At 30.7% G+C, this 20117-nt stretch overlaps 1 protein-coding gene across 4 annotated transcripts in view; it reads left to right on the top strand.

Moving 5' to 3' along the window:
* LOC106457461 (UMP-CMP kinase-like) overlaps positions 1–20117 on the top strand; it is a 24664-nt gene extending 4547 nt beyond the window's left edge. For 2 of the 4 annotated variants that reach the window (XM_022383401.1, XM_022383399.1), the window contains exons 2-8: positions 5110–5200; positions 6230–6376; positions 10826–10963; positions 11600–11679; positions 13640–13736; positions 17721–17827; positions 18596–20117. In XM_022383401.1, coding sequence (XP_022239109.1) covers positions 5117–5200; positions 6230–6376; positions 10826–10963; positions 11600–11679; positions 13640–13736; positions 17721–17810 — 636 coding nt within the window. In that variant the 5' untranslated portion in view covers positions 5110–5116 and the 3' untranslated portion in view covers positions 17811–17827; positions 18596–20117. Of the gene's footprint in view, positions 1–3764; positions 3900–5109; positions 5201–6229; positions 6377–10825; positions 10964–11599; positions 11680–13639; positions 13737–17720; positions 17828–18595 lie in introns of all 4 variants that reach the window. The other 2 variants (XM_022383400.1, XM_022383402.1) reach the window with 2 other exon arrangements.

The raw sequence follows: 20117 nt of genomic DNA, 5'->3' as shown, positions 1-20117 counted from the left end.
ACACACACACACACACACACACACACTCGCACACACACACACACACACACACACACACACACACACACACACACACACACACACACAAGGTAAAAAGCCTATTTAAATTAATGCAACAATATTATGACATTATTTTTGTCTGTGATAGAAGCCCAGTAAAGCTTTACACATGTGTATATGAAACACCATCTTAGTTTGTGGAAGCATTAATGTAAACAGTGATTTATTTATCATTTTATGTAATAGGGTATTCTATGTGTTGTATTGTAAATTCCTAATGTCTACATTTTGAAAACAATAAAACACATGAATAGATGTATGTTAAGAAGTTAGGAGTTGCTAATTGCATTGTACAGATTGTATTCACTGTTAAATAAAACCAAATTATACACATCATCTACTTTTTTTGGGGGGGGGTATGTTTTGTGGGAAGGAGCAAGTAAATTTTTAAGATGGATAAGCAGATTTTTCTAGTATTTTGTCCCTTGAACAAGAAATTATTTAGAAAAATATTCCACACCCCTGTTTCACATTAAATACTGCACTCAACATTTTCATCACTCTCTTATATTTGTTTTAAGCACTTAAATTTTCTTTTTACTTCAGCATGTTTTAGCACAGTTATTGAGATTCAAAATGTAATGAAAGAAGTCTTCATTCTGAGACACAAAAATAGCAAGCAAGGTTTAGTTATTTCTGATAACTAGAAGTTTAGAGGGTGTGAGCATGATTTAAGAACTAAAGAGCGGTAAGACATGGATACCCTTCGTCTTCATTTGGAGGAATTATAACAATTTAAAACTTTTTCCTGCCACATAAGCTCTTAAATTATATCTTGTGCTCAAAGATATTTAAATTTCTTGTCATATTGTTTATTTTGACTAATTTTGATGACCAATCAAAATATCTAAAACTTTCATTCCTCATCCTTTTTTACTGTAATGTATGTTTATGATTCAAGACAGTTAATAAATAATACTGGATTATGCATTATCATGTTGCTATATTATTAAGAAGCAATTACTGCTTTGAATATGTGCTTATATACCTTAGTCTGTTACATACTTGTGTGGCTTTCAAAATATTCAGTTTGGAAAAGGATTATAATTAACTTGATTGAGAAAAGAATAATAAATCAGCCCAGATTGGTCAAATTTCTCTTATTTCTTTCCAAATAATATATCTTTGACAAGTAAAATGACAATCAAATTCTATTAAATTTCTGAATGTAGCCAAGTGCTTGTGAATAAAAGGTTAATATGTTATATTGGAACACTGGCTTGGACTTGTTTTTAAGTAAAATGCATGTTAATCGTATGTATACTTGTATATACACACATATATAGCATAATAACATTAAGGATATTCACACCCCCTTCCATGCTGCATATCTTAATTCATCTTTGCACAGCACATTAGACACTTAGCATTACCAGTTTTTTTATTTTAAAGTAAAATTTCAATTAGTTTTCTCCATAGAATGTACACTGTAGCTATGGTTTTAAAATGCTGCTAAAAAAAATGTTGTATTACATATTGGTTTGAAAGGTTTTGCTAATTAGGAAATGATCACTGATAAATTTATGAGCATTGATGGGTGTGTGATTCTACATGTGTATCCTCAACTACATGTCAAAAATGCTTATACATCAGTGTCTTTTGTGTATGTATTAGCAAGAGTGTACAGGATATCCAGCTATAATATCTGTGTGACCTATTGTATGTTAATCCTGTCTCCTTTGTAAGATTGGATCTCATCAAAGTGTTTTGTGTAATGAATGAAGCTAATCTAATGTAGATCAAAATTGCCTGGCAATATCCTCATATGGACCCTACATTTTCAACTTGTATTTCCATTCATTGCATCTCAGAATAAAAGCTTCTCAAAGCCAACAGCAGAAACAACAATATTAAAACTATTGTCATAACACAGTGTATTAACATTAATTTGTACAATTGTTGCATATTATTTGGAGCTGTGTCATAATTTAAAATGTACGTTAACAAGTTATTAGATGTATGTGAATTTGTAATCACATTAGAGATAAGTCTATCAACAGTGTAGTCATATTTTAAGTTATATTCTCTTCTCTAACTTTCAAGATAATTCTGGGGTAATGCTATATCTTTTGAATGTAACAGTTGGTTCCCTCATTCAGAAAAATGTCTCTAATGTGATTGAATAATTTTTAACAAGCACATCAGTCATCTATTATTATCTGGCCTTGTCCATGAAGCTACAAAATGTTTCTACCTTGTTAAAGCATTAGGTTTTAATTAATTTTTGTGGGAATTAATATCTATTTCAGTTGCATATAAATATAAAGTTGTTTGGGAAGGTCCAGGGCTCATAATTGTTTACTCAAAACTTTCAGTTTAGGAGTTACATGTATCTGTTTGCATGGTGAGAACAGATACTATTTCAGGATCTATTGGCCAATTAGAAAAGGGCAAGTAATCATCAGAAAAAGTTGTTTTATCCATGAATTCAAAAGCTATGTGATTTTAGCAGAATATAATATTAGAAAATTACTGTAATAATGTACTGTTGATGTGGTCATAATATTAGGGTTTCAAGTGAAAAAAACAATATTTAATGTCACATTTTGATCATATCTAGGAATAGCTCAAGTCTGAGTTTGCTGTTGAAAATTAGGAGAAATTTGGTTATCTTTTAAATACCTAAAGCTTCATTGCCATTGGTGAAAATCTTGCTTAAATCAATTATAGGTAATTCTGTGGAGTTATAAAAGAATATATTTCCTTTTTTTTTTGTTAACAAAAACTCCACATATATATTTTTGTCAGAATTATTTTCAGTAATATGACACTTAAGCTCATTGCTGTATATCAAAATTCATCAAAAAATTCCTTGCAGTAGTTAATTTTAAAACTGAATTTGATCTCTTATGTAAAAATAAATCTTCAGATTTTTATCTAGATTTATTTGCATTGAATTCTGAAAACACATACTTAAGATTTTGGAAAGACCACGATTTCCTGAAAAATAAAGACTCAGTTTTTAGTTTTACTTTTTTCTTGGGGGGTGAGGTTGGGTGAGAAAGGACAGCCATGGAGGATCACATGAGTCATTGTTATCTGTATTTTAATATTTTAACTCTGTGTGTATAGGTTGTGGTCAAAGTGAGAATTACATAACCTTTTACAAAGTGCCATTCAACATGATATTATGTATTTGATGTCAGAGTTAGCAGTTATACATTTTACCATACATTGTTGACTTGATGACAATTTGTGGTAAATACCAGATACAGTATGCAGGGTTATTGTAAAAACAACCTGTAGATATGTATTTTGGAGGTCGTAGATGTTATGTAAATGCAATATACAAACAGTATGATGGGTCAAAATATTTGTACTCTTCACAAGAATATTGTCGTGCACTCCAACTTACAAGAGCCTGAGTCAGACTATTATTGGCAATTCAGATGCATACTGAGTACAAGTATGTCCAATAGATTTGTACATATTACTAAAAGCTTGCCATATTTTTGTGTAGATACATGTAGTATATTCAGAATTATAACTAACATTCTTTTTCCAATATGTGAACCAACCATAGTGCACATTTGGTTAAAACAACCAGAATTAGAATTTCAGTTTCCATTAACTAACCACTTTTTTAAAATTCTGTGTAATATATATAGTCTTACAAACTGATAATAAGACTCTTTTTTTTTTTCTTGGTTGGGGTGGGTGGGTGAGGAATTTATTGATAATTTTGTCTTATGATTACTTGACAGGAATACTGGATGACTTCCTAACTTAGGCGGTTCATAAGCTTGTAATTGTATCGTGGAAAATGGAATGCAGAGAACAAAATGACCTTTCGTATGTGATATCTGAAGTGTCAATTGAACACAAAATGTATTTGTTATGTAAGGAAATCGTTTGAACCTCAGTCACCAAGCTAAATTAGCCATATACATTTAAACAAAATATTAAGTTATCTCTTAGAGTCAACGTTAAAACAACTGATATTTAGCTTTACTTGGCAAAGAAATAACTTTTTTTTGTTCTAGATAATAAAACTTGTATTGTCCAGTTCATATTTTCTTGAAAACACTTTCAGATTTTGAAATACATGTACATAGTTTTACAGATTCAAAAAATATAATGAAAACTACCACCAATTCCCCTTGAACTTGCATCTATTAGATTGGGCTAAAAATAATATTTTGTAGAGTATTATACCATTTCATAATAGACTGATCAACAAATTTAAGCTGGCAAGCACGTGTGTTGTCTTTCAGTTAGATTGGTGAGAGCTTGCTACCTCTGTTCTAAGTTTCCAAGAACAGTAAAAGAAGCTGGCATAAGCATAAGAGTAACTTTTTGTACAGCTGAACATGGCAGAAGAGTAAGTTGGAAGAACTGCTTTCTCTATAAACCTAATGACCAGCAACTGATTAGTCAGATAGTTTATGTCACCAATTTGAGCAAAGCTAGCATTTTCTGTAAGAGATTTAGCTGTGTGTTGGCAGTATTGGAATTTTTATGTGACCAACACAGCTAAAGAAGCTCATACAAGTGAGTATACAGGATAGATGTGTTCTGAAATCCACAGTGGTTCTCCACTAGAAATTAAATCTTTATAATTATCTCCTGAAATTACATTGACTTAACAATGAATACTAATATATTTGGCTCAGATTTGCAATTATGTATTATTGATTGCTTTAGACAAAATGAAGTAACTGTGACAGGTACTTTTAATATATATTATAATATCAGTGTATAAAATTTCTTATTTTAATTTTTTCAAACTTAGGAACAGTTTAAAGTTTTTTAAAGCACAGAATTTTTAATATAAAAGAAAGCAATAAAAATGCTTTTTGCAGTTTAGCTGGAACCCACCCTTAAAAAACGTGTGTTTGTCCATGTGCTAGCACTTACACTTGGATATGTGTGAAAAACTTTTTATAGCTATTTTAAAACAACATTTTGGATTACTGTGTGAAATTGATGAAAGCTTAAAACTGATTAACAAATACTTTGGTGTTACAATATGTAACAGTGATTTTATAACATATAAAATGTTTCTCATGTTTCATTTTTTTTTATTTAATTTTTTTTAATATCCTACAGGCCAGTAATGGGAGAGGAAAAGCCTACCATTGTGTTTGTTCTAGGAGCACCAGGAGCTGGTAAAGGTACACAGTGTGAGAAAATTGTTAATGTGAGTATTCAGTAAATGTATGGTAGTTTATTGATTCACAGAGTACACCAAAGATAACTTCCAAAACCTGTTAAGTTTTGAAAATATTATGCTTGTATTTTAAGAAACATATAATGATATTAACTTGTACAGTTTGACATTTTTGTTTTGCATTTTTGGAAATATTTCACAAATTTTGTATTTTTAAGTAAACTAGAAAAGGCAGTCATTAAAGTGAAATCCACATTTGCATCTTATCTGTGTATTTATTTTATTTAGGTTTTTCATTACTCTTAAACTGATGTTTAATGTAATCTACATATTCATATGTTCTGTAGGTGATTGTATATTGTCACTTCTGCATATCTTTATCTAATTGTATTTCACATACCTTTATCTTCTGTAGGTATTGGTTGTATTTTACGGTTGTAACATTTCTCCAGTGTATCTGTGTGTGTGTCTACATGTATACCTTGTGTGGGTTTTAATTGTATTTTGCTTTTGCTGCATTACTCCATATGTTTTTCAGGTCACTGTATGTACATACATTTATTTTCTTCTGACTTTAAAGGAGATTATTGTTTTAATGACTATATACCCTTGTAAATAAAAGAAAAATGTTTGTTTTGATCAGGTCTTGTTTTATTTTCATATTAAGAAAAACTTCAAGGTGCCCTACACATTTGCATTTTAATACTTATTTTAAATGTATAGTTTGATATTTGTATATTTTGTATAAATTCCTTACAAGGATCATAACTTGTGTAATATTTGCCGTATTAAACATGAAGTACATAATAAAATCTGGTATTGTTTGAATTTAAAGTTTTCTCTAAGTAGTTTTGTTAATGATATAAATAAAAATCAATCCTACAGTCTGGTGTAGGGCATCATATAGGAACTCACACTGAGCTGCAGTATATGCAAAGTTCCAGAAGCATCTTTTCATGGTGCTTTGTTTTAAAAATATTCAATAGTTAAGGAAGTTCTTAGTTTTGTGATTTGGTGTTCCACATGCTATTATGCTTATTAACAACATGCTTTCTGTAGGAGTTTGGTTTTGTTCATTTATCTGCTGGTGACCTACTACGTGAAGAAAGAAACACTCCAGGCTCTGAGTATGGAGAGCTGATTGAGAATCACATTAGAAATGGGACCATTGTTCCAGTGGAAATAACATGTAATCTTCTAGAAAATGTAAGAGGGAGTTTTTTTCTAATACTTCTACATTAAATCATCTCTCACAATCACAAGCTTGCAAATAAATTCAACAATATTTTGATTAGGTACTACAGATGCATTTTCTTATTTGGATTAAGAAGGCAGAAAATTTAATTCTTCTTATGCTTCAGTACCTTGTAATTGTAAACCTAGTTAATTATTATTGTTATTTTTATAGATTCATAACCATTAGAAGAGCTGAAATGCTGATTTCATGAGTAAATTTTAACTTTTATATCTGCCATTTTTCTTTGTTTAAATAAACTGGTATTATCTTAGTTTATTTGTCAGTTCTTTAAGCTCTTCATAAGTTGCTTTTTTGTGTATAAAAGTGAAATTTAAATTTAATCTCATCAAAGGTGAAAGTTACTGTGTATTATGCTTTCTGTCTTTTAGATATCATAATTAAACTTACTTTTAATAATCATTAAGTGTGTGTAACCCTTTCTTCATGCAAAAGTTTCTTATCCTGTGACCCCTTCCTAGTGTCCCCTCTTCTGAGAGGCCAGCCATCATGAGGCTTAGTGATCAATTGTTTCTGGAACCACTTGTCAGCTTTAGTTCTGTGAGAGCTTGGCTCTTACACTTTGCCCACCTGTGGACTCATTTTGTAGAAAACCCTTAGGTTACACAGCTTTTTCTCTCATGAGCTTTCTTTGTTTTTCCAGGCACACACCTGTTTGTTTTCAATTAAGTCCTGAAGACTTTCACATGAAAGTCTGCATTTTCCCCACTATCTGGACATCTGGCATCTCCTAACTCTGACTTTGGAGGTATCATCTGCTACAACCTCCCTCATCCTTCTGCTTGTTTGAATTGACTGCCCAGATTCTTTAGTCAGTATTGACTCCCATTCAGTATTAGATCCATTTGGAAGTCTTTTATCACCTTGGTTGCTGGATGGGCTCAACCTTCTCCTTTTTTTTAGATATGCAACTCCTAGTTTCCAAGGCTCTCTGTCTCCTTTTCTTCCTATGTATGAGGTTCAGTCTCTCTCGGGGACTTTTGCCTCTCTTGTGCCCTTTCTTCTTCTGGATGTGTCCTTCAGTGAATTCTGGCAGATCAGTGGAATATTTTCTGTGATCCACAGTACTTTCTCATTCCTTTACCTACATCTCTTTGCCTCTTGAAGTATTGGTGGCTTGAATATTTTACATGACTCTGAGCATCCAGTTTCTTCCACTCCATGCAGACTTGCATCTATTTATGGATGTTTCATTAGCTGGGTGGGGTGTGGTTCCATATACTTTCACCAATTTTGGTGTTTTGTCTCCTGCAAAGCAGTCTCTACATTATTAATGTCCTGGAGGTATGTAAAGCTGTCTAGACATCATGTTTTGATCTGTTCTGACAACTCCATTGTTGTTGTTTCCTGACTTGCTCTTGAGACCTCTGCTTTCTTGTACTTGAACTTCTCTTTTGGGCTCATGACAACAAGATCTGGTTGTTAGCTTATGTGCCAGGAGCTTTGAATTTAGTGGCAGGTCAGCTGTCTTGCTTGGAACAAATCCTTCCAACAGAGTAGGCCTTACCTCTTCCATTGTGTTGTTTTTGTGAATTTGTTACCACTTTGGGAGACCTCTAAATGATGCACTTGTAATTCCCCTCTACACTAAAATTCAAAGTTTTTGGTAATCAGTCCCAGACTCCATGGTTCTAGTGGTATATCCTATGAGTCTAGATTTGTCCACTCATTTTCTGCCAATCCTTCTGTTTGACTTTTGTCCTTAATTCACAACAAATTTTGCCAGGTTCCTCTCATTCTTTGGCCAGCTTAGTCGTGGTCATTGTTTCCACTCCTTCACAATCTATCACTGGAAATGGATGGTTTATTGATGTTGAACCATTGACCACTTCCTTCCTCAAGGTTGTTCAACTCTTCCTGTCCCATTTTGGGGATGGTCCATTTATTCTATGCTCAGCACTTACAGAAGGGATTTTTCAAAGACTTTTGTTTTTTCCCTTACCATCCACATTTTCTTTCTTTCTTTTGTTCATGAATATCTCTTCCAAGCTTGTCTGATCAGTCATCTTCTTACTTAGTTTAGTTCTCAGGACTGTTACGTGCCCTTCATTTGAAACGTTGGCTACTCGTTCTCTGTAGTATTTTTCTCTCAAGAAGCATTTTTGTTTTCGTGCTTGTTGGAGACATCACTTCAGTATTTTTGCCTTGGGTGCCTCATGCATTCTTTACCACAGAGACAGGTTGATTTTATTCCCAGACTGCTCCTTCCCAAGACTTTGACTGTCTGGGTATGTGTGTTTATGTGCATGATTTGATGTTTTCTCCAGTCATCTTCTCTTTCTTTTCTGTATGATTATGTATGTTTGGGCAGTTTGCTGTTATCTCACTCACACTGCTCCCTTTTGAGGCAGTCAACACTGTGGGATTTTTCTTCTCATGACCAAGCTCCTATCTTGATTGGCTAGGTTAAAAAACTCATCCAACTAGTCAATTCCTCATTGGGAAATAACTCCATCTTTCTCATGTCATCTTCCCTCATCAGGTTCATAATCTTAGTTTCTCTTGTCAATATTCCCTGCATAAGATATTTCAGGCAGGGATGTGGATGACCCACGAAACCTGTGTCACATTACTTACACCATACTGTGGTTTCTTCTGTCTCTGGGTTTCATCTCTATCAAATTGTCATTCTCAAATCTTTCCAGAAGTGGTAAGTTGACTTTTTTTCTTGCAGTTTTCACTAAAAACACAATCCTCTCAAAATACAAAGAAAAAATATACTGGAGACAATGAAATCCATCATGTGGCCAGTGTGTGTGTATGTGACCATATGCAGATGATAATTATTCCTGTCCAGTCCATGCACCTCTCAGTTGTTCTCACCCACCTGAAAGCCTCCTTACAGTTTTCTGCTAATGGATTGGGAGAACCCTTGCTTTCTTGATACCAAACCACTTGAGATTTATCAACTGGAAGAGCCCCCCTTCACTTAGAACTAGACCCATTTCTGGTGGTTATTAACCAGCTGTATGGGTCTTGTGTACATAATTTACTAACTCACTGAGATATACAAGTCAGTTGAGTAGCTTTTGTACTATGCCCATCTTTGTGACACCATGTAGGAGGTTTCTTTGACAGGACCTTTCTGCATTTCCACTTGTATATGGTGAAGAATATTTTCTGCTTGAGATGGATGCTGTCTCCTATTGAGTGATGCTTCCACTAAGGCCTCCCCACCCTCAGTGAGTGACACACCTCATGACTTTTCCCTTTCTGTTGCTATGTTCTCAGAAAGAAACTCAACTTTTTAAATTCTTTATTTGTCTTGGTTCTTCCACCATATTTTCTGTTTTGTGGAGACGTGCATAGCAGTTTGTAAGTTAACAGACATATTCTTTACCTAAAAATGTAGTTCAGATAGATACCCCTTCACTGAACCACCCACCCTTCCTCCCAACTTCTGCTGCCTCTCTTTTGGTCTTGTCAAGAATTGCCCTCTAATTTCTGGAGGGGTATATCCTAATGTTGATTGTATCATAGAATGGTGTAGTACATGTTATTATTTGTAGGTGTGGAAGTTTTATTCAAAGGTGTAGTGCATACATAAAAACTATTACCTGTCTGTTCTGTGGAGAGGTATCTATATTAAATTCATTTTATGGTAAAGAAAATGTTAACTTTTGTTTTTGTTTCAAATTAAGTTTGGTAGGGTTTATGACATATGACTGTATCTTTTATGGATTTCTGTTTTTTTTTCTTGGTTCATTGGACCTGATGAAGGACCCAGCAATAAAATGAAATGCTTTAAAACTGAACAAAAAGTTAGTAGAAGTCCATAAAAAAAAACACAAAACACCCCATAAGATAATTTATTGATCACTGTAATGTTATGTATTTTACCTTATAATTCATAATAATTATGCAATGATGTAAATTGGCTGTAAGAGCTGTAGTAATTGATAATTGTAAAATTATAAGAACGAAATACTAATGCTAATGTCTTATAACAAATATACAATCAAAATTAAAGAAATATAAATTAAAAAGGTTTAATGTATGTTGTAGAAACCATTATCACAAATAAATAACTTTAATTGTTGGTTATAAACAGATAATACATGAGGCTAGCCTCTTGGGTACATCTTACTTGTAAGTATGTTTTTGTTAAAAATGTATAAAAGCTGCTTGCTGTTTTACTCAAATTTAAACTTAATTTTGAATGTGCTCATGTACATGTAGTCTCGTGTCAAGAGCCCACTTTTATCACTATGTTTACATGTTATTGTGTCTGCTTAACAACTAAAAATTATCAGTCAATTTTTCCTGTTTTGTTTAATTAACACTTTTGTGCAGGGACTTAATGAAAAAAAATAGTTTCTATTAACATGGGGTGAAATCATTAAGATATAAATTTAAAAAAAAATCAGGTTCTCATTGAAATACCATTATTTACAAAACAGGCCATGAACAAAAGTGAAACTAAAAAATTCCTTATTGATGGATTTCCTCGCAACGAAAATAACCTTGAAGGCTGGAACCGAATGATGGGTGACAAGGTTAATTTAAAGTTTGTCCTCTTTTTTGACTGTCCAGAAGAGGCAAGTAAAATTACTTTTATTGTAATTAAGCAGTGCCAGTTTATCTGTAATATATATAATTAACCATCTTTTTACTGAACTAGTGTGTTTTTCTTTCATAGGTGTTAAGACTTGTATGGGATTAAATTACAATTTTCAAAGTGAACTGTCATTATTTTTGTTGATTGTTTTATGGCTGTAAAAAATGCTATCCAGGTTCCTGAGTGGAGAACTGATCTTTTAAAATGACTTAGCTCATGTTTTATCTTCATCTTGCATGTTAAATCATAAATTAGCAGTGATTGATGTTTTATGTATTTAATTCAATCACTAGGAATTCTAATATATATGCATTAAAAATAATATTAACCTAGAAACAAGTTGTCAATCACTTTAAAGAAATTATGTTCAAGAAAAAAAAATAACGTTTATATTTTTACTCTAATTGTTTATGTATTATTATACATGCTTTATTTCCCATTGTTTATCCAATAACCATCTAAAACTGTGTATAAAGTTATTTCAATTAAATTGAAAGAAAGCACCTAAATAGGGGAAATAAAAGCATTTGAAACCTTCATAACAATTCATTTCAGTAAGTATCATGTTAGCAATTCTGAAAAAAAAAGTTAATTCTCTTAACTGCATTTGTTAAAGGTTTGTGTTAATCGATGTTTGAAGAGAGGAGCTGCAGGCAGTGGTCGATCTGATGATAATGAAGAAAGTTTGAAGAAAAGGTTTGTTTTACAGTTGTTAATAACTACCTATATAACGCTTGTTTTGTTTTTTTACACATTTTTTGTATGAAATTGATATCTATAAATGAAATGGAAACAAGAGAGAAATAAAAAGTAAAACTAATTAAAAAGTGCTAAAAGTAACATTAGTGTCATTCTTTTACTTTACTGAAAGTAATATATTAAGGTACTATTTCGTTACAGTTATTTTTAAAAAGATATTTCCACATTGCAGTATCTTAATGTAAAAGTTTTTAAACCTAGGAATGGCCCATTAACTTGGGTATATTTGGATTTTCTGATCCATAAATTAGAGAGACATTTAAATGTACTTGATACGATATTTGGGAATGTTGTGTGCTATTGTTTAACGATGTTTGAGGACTGATTTTTAGAAGATGAAGGACTTAGTTAATTTTCCAGGTTTATAAATGCTATGAAAGTTTTAGACAGGAAAAACAGGATTCAGTTGTTTTAATCTATGATGTCCTTAGTTTTCAATGTACTTTTAGAAACCAACATTTCAAAAGATAAAAGTTAAATTTTCAAAAAAGTGTTTTAAATATTAGGTTTTCAATTAGTACCATTAAATTCTATGTGTCTTAATAACAGGAATATCGTAAATTTCAAGTGCATATGTAGAAAGTGTTATTAAAACTGAAAATCATCTAACTTGAAAAGTTTGTAAATTTTCCATTAGAGATAAGTAGGAATACAAAACTAAAGATCTGCATATTTCATGAGTGGTTTATTAAAATTCTCAAAACTTGTATATAAATTTCATATGTGATTATATTTCCTTAGGTTTTCTTCTGTTGATAAGATGCAGAAGTTTTAAGGATTGTACGTTCTACTGATTCATCAAAACTTTTTGAAATTTAAATTTAATGATTTTTTTCTTGAAATATAATTCATTAAAATGTCAAAATTCTTTTGAAAATGAAGTATTTAATTTACAGTTCAAATATTGTAAGTATACAAGTTATTAAATTATCTTAAAAACATTTCTTCGTTGTTAGTATATCAGCATTAAATATCTTAGAAATTATTTTCACAAGTATGTTCTATATAAGGGGGGAAAATATTTGGATTATAATTCATTTCTCAACATTTAAAGTGCTGGAAGGAAAAGTTGCAAATTAGGATACTGTTGTTTCTTATAAATGGGAGTTTCTAAGAACACAAGAAATGATACTCTTTTTATTGGTTCATCCATTTATCATATATACCGATCTCTTAGGGAATTCTCTATACATGTATAAGAAAGGGTGGTAACTTTCTGATGAAAATATGTACAAAGGAATTGGTTAGTACTTTCATTTTCATGACGAAACTAAATATTGGAACAAATAGTTGGTTCTGTGTACTCCATTCAAATCCTCTGTTTTAACTTCAGTTGTTGTACAATTCTGTTATCAATCATAGTGCTTTAGCAAAAAAAAAAATCTAAATTGACATAAATCTGAAATATATTGCTTTTGAAAGTGTTTTATTTGATTTCATTTGTAAAATAAAAGTATCTTTTTTTTTCATTATAATTGTTTAATAATGCCTAAATTTTACACTTGAAGTTTATTTGTAATTGAAATGATTTTGGGTTCAATTGTAAATTATAGCATGTATAAGAACGAAAATGGTTGTAGAACCATTGTGTGATTATTAAACTCCTAGTAATGTGTCAAGTTTCTGTAGTTAATGCCAAAATATATTACACCATGAACAAGAGCTTAAATTTTAATGTGATACAAATATATCATAAGTTTTTTTAATCGTTCACTAGTGTTGAAAACAAATTAATTGTTTATTTGTATTTTAAAGTGATTGAGTTTTTAAATATAAATGATTAAAGCTTAGATGTGATCCAATATTTAAAAAATACTCTCATAAAAGATGCTGATAAATAGTGTTCAGGTACTAAATCAAAGTCCAGGTAGCTTTAAATTGTTTTCTTTTATTTCAGGTTTAATACATACATCAATGATACAATGCCAATCATTGAACACTATGACAAAGAAAACCTTGTGCGTAAGGTTGATGCTAATCATTCAGAAGATGAGGTCTAGTTTGAGAATGAGGAATTGTTTGATGTATATTTTAAATTGGTTACTGCAAAAGTTAAAAACATTGTCACGCAGAAATTGCACTCTCTGATCTTTCCAGTTTTCTTCTATATTCAAAAGTCAAAAAGTATAATGTTATATATTAAAAATATCTTTTACAATTTCTCTGGCTATGATTTTTTTTTATAAAGAAATTGTTCTACATCTTCAGTTGCACCAAAAAAAAACCAAAACACTTTACATTATAGTAAGTAACTACTGGACATACTTATAATAAATTTTGGAGTTTATGTTTTAACTGATTAATATTTTAGTAATGTGACAGATTCACTTAATTTTAAGAATACTGTTTTACATTAAATTGTAAAAATCAAGAAAAAGTACTTACATCAAGATCATCTTTCAATCTCAGTTTGTTCTTTAGTTTGAACTTTTTAAAAAAATTCAAATTAGTTACCATAAAAACAAAAGTGTTCGAACTTTAGTGTCACCTTGACATTTAATGTACAGTTGCTGGATAGGGGTAATAAAAACACTGTTTGGTGTAATAATTATGTGTATAAGTATTAAAGAAAAATATTACTCTGTTTTTAACTTGAATAAATGTCAAAAAATATCATTTAAGAATGTATTGGCTTTATCCATCAAACTATCAACTGTTATGTCTCATTTTTCTACTACCTTTTCAAGTTTACACTTATTTTAAGGTAATCTGTAGTTAGTTCAATTTCTGATAGAAAGTGGAGCTAACAGAGTGCAAGAATTTTTGCCTGAATTAATGTTGTGTTTTTGTGATAAAGGATAGAGATAAACAGTGAACAGAAACTTCAAGCAAGCTTTCTAATGATAAGTATAATGATAATATCTGCAATTATAACTCCCTATTTACTTTCAACCTTATAGTTAGCTGGACATGTTCCCATGGTTAACTTGCCAGATTTTGGACCCAAGGTTCTGTGGTTCATGCTCTTTTAGCACCAAAATAAATGTGTTCCAAACTTTGGAGCTGGGGGGTGTATTATACAAGTGATGATCAAATCTCATTATTTGATTAGAATTGGTATTGTAGGTGGTGAGTGGTACTTGACTAGCTGCCTTCCCTCTAATCTATCACTTCAAAATTAGGGACAACTTGTGCAGGTAGCCCTTGAGTGGCTTTGTGCATAATTCTACAAACAAACGAAACCTTGTAGTTACTTAGAGGCTTACTGTCGTGATGTAATTTGATAACTTGTATATCCTAAGCTCTTGTTGGTTGATTTATTGAGTTGTTACAAAAGTTAGACAGACCTAAGAGAACAATACAATTATATGAAAGCATTTAAACATGATATCCCACCATTTTATCAAGTACATCCATGAAAATTGTATACAAGAACAATAGTCAAATTTGTGTCTCACTTACATAAATAGGTTTCATTTTAAACAGTTTCCTTGAACTTCTTACATGGTTCTGTCAAGAAGTGCATATAACTAATGTATAATAAAACAAGTATTTCAAGACTTTTTTTTTTCCTTAAAAATCATAGTTTGGTTTCAACTATTTTTCATTAATCAAGTAAGTGACACAGTATTCAAGTTAGATTCATAGAGCAAACTCAGGATTATTTTCGAAATATTTCAGATATCTGGATCTTTATACTTAAAACATTGGATATTTTTTTTTATCCTATTAACCCTTGAAATATATGTTATATTTCATAAATGATTATCATTGAGATTTCTTTTGGTACTTTGAGTCATCTTGCAGCATGGCTCGGAATACATCTGTGCTGCAGATGTCAGTCTTGGATTTGTAACGTAAATATATGTGTTTTCTGTCACTAAAAATTCACTTCAGTATGAATTTTTTTCTTTTTTTTTTGAGTCCCAAGTTCAACATTGAGGCACCTTAGATGCCAATGCATCATCGGTGATTCTTGGAGAGCTTTACCTTGTACCTATCTCCTCTCCAGATAGCTGTCCCTAATTTAGCAGTAAAGGACTAGGAGTAAAGCAACTAGCCAACATCACCCACTGTTAACTATTGGGCTATGCTTACCAATGAATAGTGGGGTTGATTGTCACATTTTAACACCCCAAAGGCTGAATGGGCAAGCATGTTTGGCAACAGGTATTCAAACCTGTGATCTGCATACTGCGAGTCATGTACCCTAATCACTAGACCATGCCAGGCCATCCTTAGGACTACATACAGTGAAACTTATAAATAGGATGGTTTTAAAAGTAGCTAGTGAATTAAATGGGGGTATCATAATAATAATATCTTGTGTTTCAAGTGAGTAGGAGTGAACTATTAAGGTTTAATTAAAATACATGTTGTTAGATGTGATTTTTATTATGAGGCTATACACACACAGCCTAACTCCCACAGTTCTACAGTGAGCAATAAACAGGCTGACAACATAGGAAACTTATGAAAAGGTACTATAAGAATGAGGGCAATGTTAGTGGAATATTAAGGGCATTACAGTGAGATACAATTATGATAACTGTGACAATTGACAGAATGCCATTTAGCAGGACAAAGTTTAAAATAATTGTCAATATTCACAAAGTTATTGATCAAATAAATGAAATGTAAATAAAAAATTTAAAAATTTTAGTTTTTGATTGGTAAGTTTACATATTAAAATACTGAACAAATATTTTAATGAAACATTTGTAATATAAACTTTCACTAAAGTTAAATAGGTGTTAATTACATCATAATCTTGTAATGCATTAATGTAATTGACCAATATGTAGTCCATGAAATGAAGTTACAAGTTATAAAATTTTCTCTTCAACTGAATTTATGTCACACATTGCAAGGGATCCCAATTGTTTAATATAAAACTATGAAGTAAAGAATATGCACACACATACATAGTAACATTTGTCATAAATGTATATCGTAAGTAGTAGAAGTATAGCTTATTTGGTTGCATTACATAATTTATATTCTTTCCAAATATCTATTGTTTAGGAAAAAAAGTTATTCAATACTTTTGTCTTTTTTTGTGTTTCTTAATTTCACAAAATTACATTGTGAAAAACTTTCCACAACTTTTTCCATGTTTTAATGTTAAACTGAATTGTTTCTAAGTTTGATGCATAAATAGTTTGTAATTGTAGTTAGTATTTCTTATTTAAATTGTTTTACTTGTTACATGTGAAACAATGCCATAAGTTTAAATCAAACTATATTTGTTTTTTAATGGTTTTGTGCTTGAACACAGTATAAACAGTTTTTGCTGGATGAATCCTAAGTTAACAACAGTCTTCATGCCAGATGAAACAAAATTGGTATTTCAAACACTTTAGGATTCTCCTGAAGGTGGTTCATGTCTGTTTTGATTAGCAACTCACTGTAATCTTACTAAGATAAAAGCAGTCTTTGCTACAGGTGGGTTTTAGCAACCAGCTAAAGGGGTGACCTACCCACCATCTCTTGTATACGTTTCCACTAGTTTCTTTGAGACCAGACCTCTCGATTAGTTGCTATAGACTAACATAGATTACACTTAACATCTGGTTTAAATATCATGCATTCCTTTTAGTTTTACATGTTTTTCTAGCCGAAGTTTCAATATTAAGGAAAGTAGAATCTGGCTTCTTATACTTATTCTTTATGATTCCACCTATGTGCAATACACTCACCCAAAATTAACTTGTATTGTAGCTTTAGGTTAAAGGTTTTACTAAAAAAAATCCAAGCCATATTTCCCTGTCTTGTAGCACTGGAAGAAATCAAATTGAAAAGTTAAAATATCAGTTAGATAAAAGGGAAATACTATCAGCAATAAAAAAAAATTAGTGAAAAACAGTCCTAGTAGCAAAAAACTTACATTTACTATCATTTCTGGTAAATGCACTTCATCAAACATTAATACAGACTGCTTTCAGTTTGAAACATGTTAAAATTTAAAAAATTGTTTTTAGGTCTATTGTAACTTTTTTACATTTAACACATTTTTATTGTGCCACACTGCAAAGCAGAGTGGGGCATATTGGTTTGCTCCTGGGCATCCATCCATCCATCCCAAACTTGTGGATAGGATACCTCAAGATTGGATGGATGTATTTTGATCAATTTTATGCAACAGGTACTATATACAAATTTTAAGACTAGATTAACTTTTAAAAGTTATGGATGAAAATTCAGAGTGTGGGCATAGGTTCTCATAAACATCTTGTAATTGCTACCTTTGTTTCTTTCATATAAACTTCTGTCTCCTTTACTTAGCTTTTGTTTATGCTATGTTTACTATAAAACTGTAAATTTTGTATTCCACTGTTGAATATCTATTGCTTTTCTTGTGCAAATGTGTTTAATTTTTTGTATCACACTTTGTGCTTGAATATTCTTAGCATACTTTTTTTTTTTTAAATCAGTTAGAAACATATAATTGAGTTGGGTGCAGAATATAAATACTATAACAAACCATTTAATTACAGGTTTTTTGGTTGCAGTTGTATATAATTTAATTTGTGACCTTTTTTTTTGCTGTTGTTCTATTTTTATAATTTTATCTATATAATATACAGTTCGGTCTTTTCTCTGTTCTAACTTTCTTTCCTGATATATTGCTAATTTTTACTATAACATTTTTTTAACATAAAGGTACTAAGGACAATCATTGTTTACCATTTTTTTTGTTGAATAACTGTACTTCATTTTATTAAAGTGGTATTTTTAAGACAGTATCTGCGAGATACAGTAATAAGTGGCAATCTTAATAACCTTGGCCATAATTCTAATGTACATGTATTGTTTAAAGACCACTGAGATAACATTGATCAATATAGTAATGTTAAATAGCTTTTAATAATTATCTTTGTACAGTATATACCACTTATTTATCTGTTTTCAGATTTTTGATGTTGTAAAGAAGATGTTTCAGGAAGAATAGAGTTGTAGCACATGTTCTGAAGGATATCCATTTTTCCTAGATATAGCTTACATTTCAATCACTGACTGGACTAATTTGTTCTATCTGGTGTTTTGTCCTCTAGTCAAGTTGTACTCTTTACTAGCTTTTGTTTTATTGAAAAACAATTTTTGAAAGATTTAAAAACGAATTTATTTGTAGAAGGATAGTATAAATAATTTCATCACATGAAGAATAATTCTGAAAAAAAAACATACTTTGTTTAATATGGTAGTTTAAACCATTTCAACAGACAAGTAACATTTTACACTAAGGACCTCTTCAAAACTAGCAGTTAGAATTGTGGGATTTTAATAAATTTGTTATTTTAGGCCGATGTAATAAAAACGTATGTATTACATATATATATTTTTAAAAAATAAACAATTATTGGAGGTTTTAAAAAGTTGTAAAATAATGTAATTTTAGTTTTGTTAGATCTAAGTGAAATAGATCTAAATAGAAATTTACATAGCACATTTTTAATTGTTAGTACATTTCAGAATATTGGAATTACTATAATTTTTTTTTATTGGGGAAAATTTAAGTACTAGAAAATATTAGCTAACTACTTAGCCTTTTAAAAACTGAAATTATATTTTCAATACATATAAATTATCAGCAAAAAAACATGCATAATAATTCCTTTTGTTTAAAAGAATATATAATTTTCTGACAATAGCTCGGGTAGCACTAACACTGTAATTTGGTACATTCTTGCTTTGTGCTGAATAATTTAAATAATTGTGATATATTTATATTTTTTATCTATATAAATAATATACTTGAAAGTGAGGTCTCACTGGTAAAAGCTTTTAAGTATATGTTTATGAAATACAAGATTATAATTAATTATCCGCTTAAAGTACACTAAGTTTTACTGTAATTTAGTCAGTGTTGTTATTCTGATAAGATACATAGACTTGTGTCACTGCCAATTAATAAATTATACTTTATTTAATATTACTGGTACAAATGTTAATATACATTTTTTTTTAACAGAAGGTATTCATTTTTTTAAAGGCTGTTAATAATACTTTGAATTGGAGATTTCATAGTGATATTAATTTTTGTTTTACGTAACGATCACTGTACTATATGCTTTTGAGTGTAAATGTCACAATGACTTGTGTTCATGGTCTGATATGTATAAAACGAAACAGAAAACTATTACATGTGGAAAGGGACAAAGTTAAACGTACCTAAAACATTTATTAGTAAGTTTCTTTTAATCTAGAAGTCTCTAGGTAATCCAATCAATTTAAAACTGGTTTTATCTTCCCCCCCCCCCTTTTTTTTAGTAATTATCTCTTTTTGAGATTTTTATCAATTACTATAGGAATTGTGTTAAACAGTCTTTAATAAAAAGCTCTTAGAAAAGCTTATAAGAATTTTTTAGTATTTCTTTTACTGCAGTTTTATTAAGAAACAGTCAAAATGTGGTATACATCTTTTTTTTAACATC

This window comes from Limulus polyphemus, unplaced genomic scaffold, assembly GCF_000517525.1.
Source record: "Limulus polyphemus unplaced genomic scaffold, Limulus_polyphemus-2.1.2 Scaffold334, whole genome shotgun sequence".
Lineage (NCBI taxonomy): Eukaryota > Metazoa > Arthropoda > Merostomata > Xiphosura > Limulidae > Limulus > Limulus polyphemus.
The sequence above is the reverse complement of the archived record's forward strand: the minus strand, read 5'-3'. Positions and strand labels throughout refer to the sequence as shown.